General features: G+C 32.6%; 1 protein-coding gene across 2 annotated transcripts; it reads left to right on the plus strand.

The window, feature by feature from the left end:
• The first annotated feature begins 9 nt into the window (after positions 1 to 9).
• LOC107271874 lies at positions 10 to 946 on the plus strand. Of its 2 annotated transcripts, none has more exons than XM_015748395.2 (2): positions 10 to 100; positions 179 to 946. In XM_015748395.2, the coding sequence occupies exon 2, from the start codon at positions 187 to 189 to the stop codon at positions 547 to 549; it is 363 nt and encodes a 120-aa protein (XP_015603881.1). In that variant the 5' UTR covers positions 10 to 100; positions 179 to 186; the 3' UTR covers positions 550 to 946. The 2 variants fall into 2 exon arrangements, with proteins under 2 accessions (XP_015603881.1, XP_015603882.1); XM_015748396.2 differs by having other exon boundaries at positions 64 to 92.
• Positions 947 to 2223: the final 1277 nt, after the last annotated feature.

A 2223-nucleotide genomic window follows, 5' to 3' on the forward strand; every position in this document is an offset into this window, starting at 1 on the left:
TATGTATATATATCTGTCATTGTTAAACACAAAACATTATAATATATCATACGTGGTGTGGATATTTTTACAACCAATTATCTAATTTTTAGGTAGTTATGTGAGTATTTTGTAATTTATATTTCTACACCTATTAATCTTCGTAATAAAGAGTTATTATTTAATGTTTATATTTTAGATTCAAAGATGAAGATTAATCCCTTAAATGTAGTGAATTTATTACTAGCGTATTTTCAAACTTTACAAATACCCAATAGTGTGACGAATTATAAAGAAATTGAGTTGTCAGAAAAATTGAAACAAATATTAATCGATGCAGCAAATGACTTCAATGAAGTTGATACGATTTTTGAGGATACTTTGGATTTTGAGGAAGAATATAAGGATTGTGATGCTGAAATAGTTGAGGATGAAGTTCAACATCATTTTCCTGATCCTGACGTTGCACCAACAAATCAGTGTACGAAAGATACTGAAGACATCAATTTTGATTACAAACAAAAAGCTGTAGAATATTGGAGAAGTGGGAAAAGAAAACTTAAGTATTGAAACAGCGTAAAGAAGATTCAGAAAAGTCTCATCAATCAGTCAGCTCAAACGTTGAGCTCACAATATTAATGAAGGTGGCACGTACCGAGAAAAAATTGCACGGATTTGTCAATACACACTTGATAATTTTAAAGCTGCTGTTGAAAGTGGTTTAATTATTCACGATCACGATATACGGAGATGGGCCTTACAAGTTCAAAAAGAAATTGGATCTGAAGATGTAAGATTTAAAGCTTCTAAAAATTGGTTAGCGAAATTCCAAAAGGCTCACAGAATAGTGTCTAGAAAAATAAATAAATTTATTACTAGGAAAACATTGGAAAATACTTTAGGCCTCCAAATGATGGCTGATATGTTTGTTGCTGATGTGAAATCTTCTATATCATCAATTGGAATTGAAAATTTATATAATTCAGATCAGAGTGGGTTCCAATTAGAAATGCATTCTGGAAGAACATTAGCAGTTGAAGGAGGTGCAAGTGCAATGAAGTCTTTATGTTTTAAGCACTTTTTTGAAGATAATCATTATTGTCAACACTTTGAAGAATAAAATACTGTGACTTACAATTAATTATAAAAAGAGAAGAAAAAGAAATAAATCTTATAAAAATAATTTTTAATCATAGTTTCATTAAAAAATATTAATAAATATTGAGTACATACCCTGGTTTATATAAAGAAAAAAAGCATAAAAAATATAGTTTTTTCAAAATATAAAATAAGGGTTGCAACCCCTTGGGTCATTAACAAACCTCATATCTTCGACTTCTTATGACAAATATTTTCCACTTTGTTTTATTAAAAAATATCAATTAGAATCTGACATATGATAAAAAACAATTTTCGGGGGTAAAATTTAGGGGTGGTTTTTATCCCTTTGAAAAATCCTGAAACACCCCATCTGAAATATTTGATGGAGTTAACGGAAACGCTTTTCTTTATTTTTTTGAGCGCATACCCCGGTTTTTATGCAGAAAAAGAGCATAAAAAATATAGTTTTTTCAAAATATAAAATAAGGGTTGCAACCCCTTGGGTCATTAACAAACCTCATATCTTCGACTTCTTATGACAAATATTTTCCACTTGGTTTTATTAAAAAATATTAATTAGAAGTCGAGATATGATGAAAAAACGATTTTCGGGGGTGAATTTCAGGGGTCGTTTTCACCCCTTTAAAGTGGATGTCAGCACAAAAAAAAAATACGTGTCTCTTATTTTGTCGAGTACTACAACATATCAAAAAATTATTGAAATCGGTGGGGTCGGGTTGGGGGGGTTTCCTTGTCAGAGCCTGTCAATTTGTTGGGGAGAATACTTCAGACATTTTAAACTCTCTGGCATAGAAATCTGAAAAATTAGTTGTGTCTCACCAGAAATGACCTTCGTTTTCGAGTTAACGGTGCGACTATAATATTTTTTTTTTTTTTAGAATGGACCTCACATTCTCCCCAACAAATTGACAGGCTCTGAGTACCGACGCTTTTTGATTCTCAATTTGAGAATACTTCTTCGAGCTGTCGATATCAGTGCGGACGAAGAAGCCACGGCGTGGCTGCAGCATGATGGTGCACATGTGCATTACCTGGCAGCGGTGCGAATATGGCTTGACCATGCATTTCCAGGCCGATGGATTGGTCTCCAGATCTAAACCCGCTGGATTTCTTCCTATGGGG

The sequence above is a fragment of the Cephus cinctus genome, unplaced genomic scaffold, assembly GCF_000341935.2.
Source record: "Cephus cinctus unplaced genomic scaffold, Ccin1 Ccin1_scaffold1056, whole genome shotgun sequence".
Lineage (NCBI taxonomy): Eukaryota > Metazoa > Arthropoda > Insecta > Hymenoptera > Cephidae > Cephus > Cephus cinctus.

Coding starts and splice junctions, on each gene's coding strand:
- LOC107271874 (XM_015748395.2), top strand. CDS start 187: ATGAAGATTAATCCCTTAAATGTAGTGAATTTATTACTAGCGTATTTT.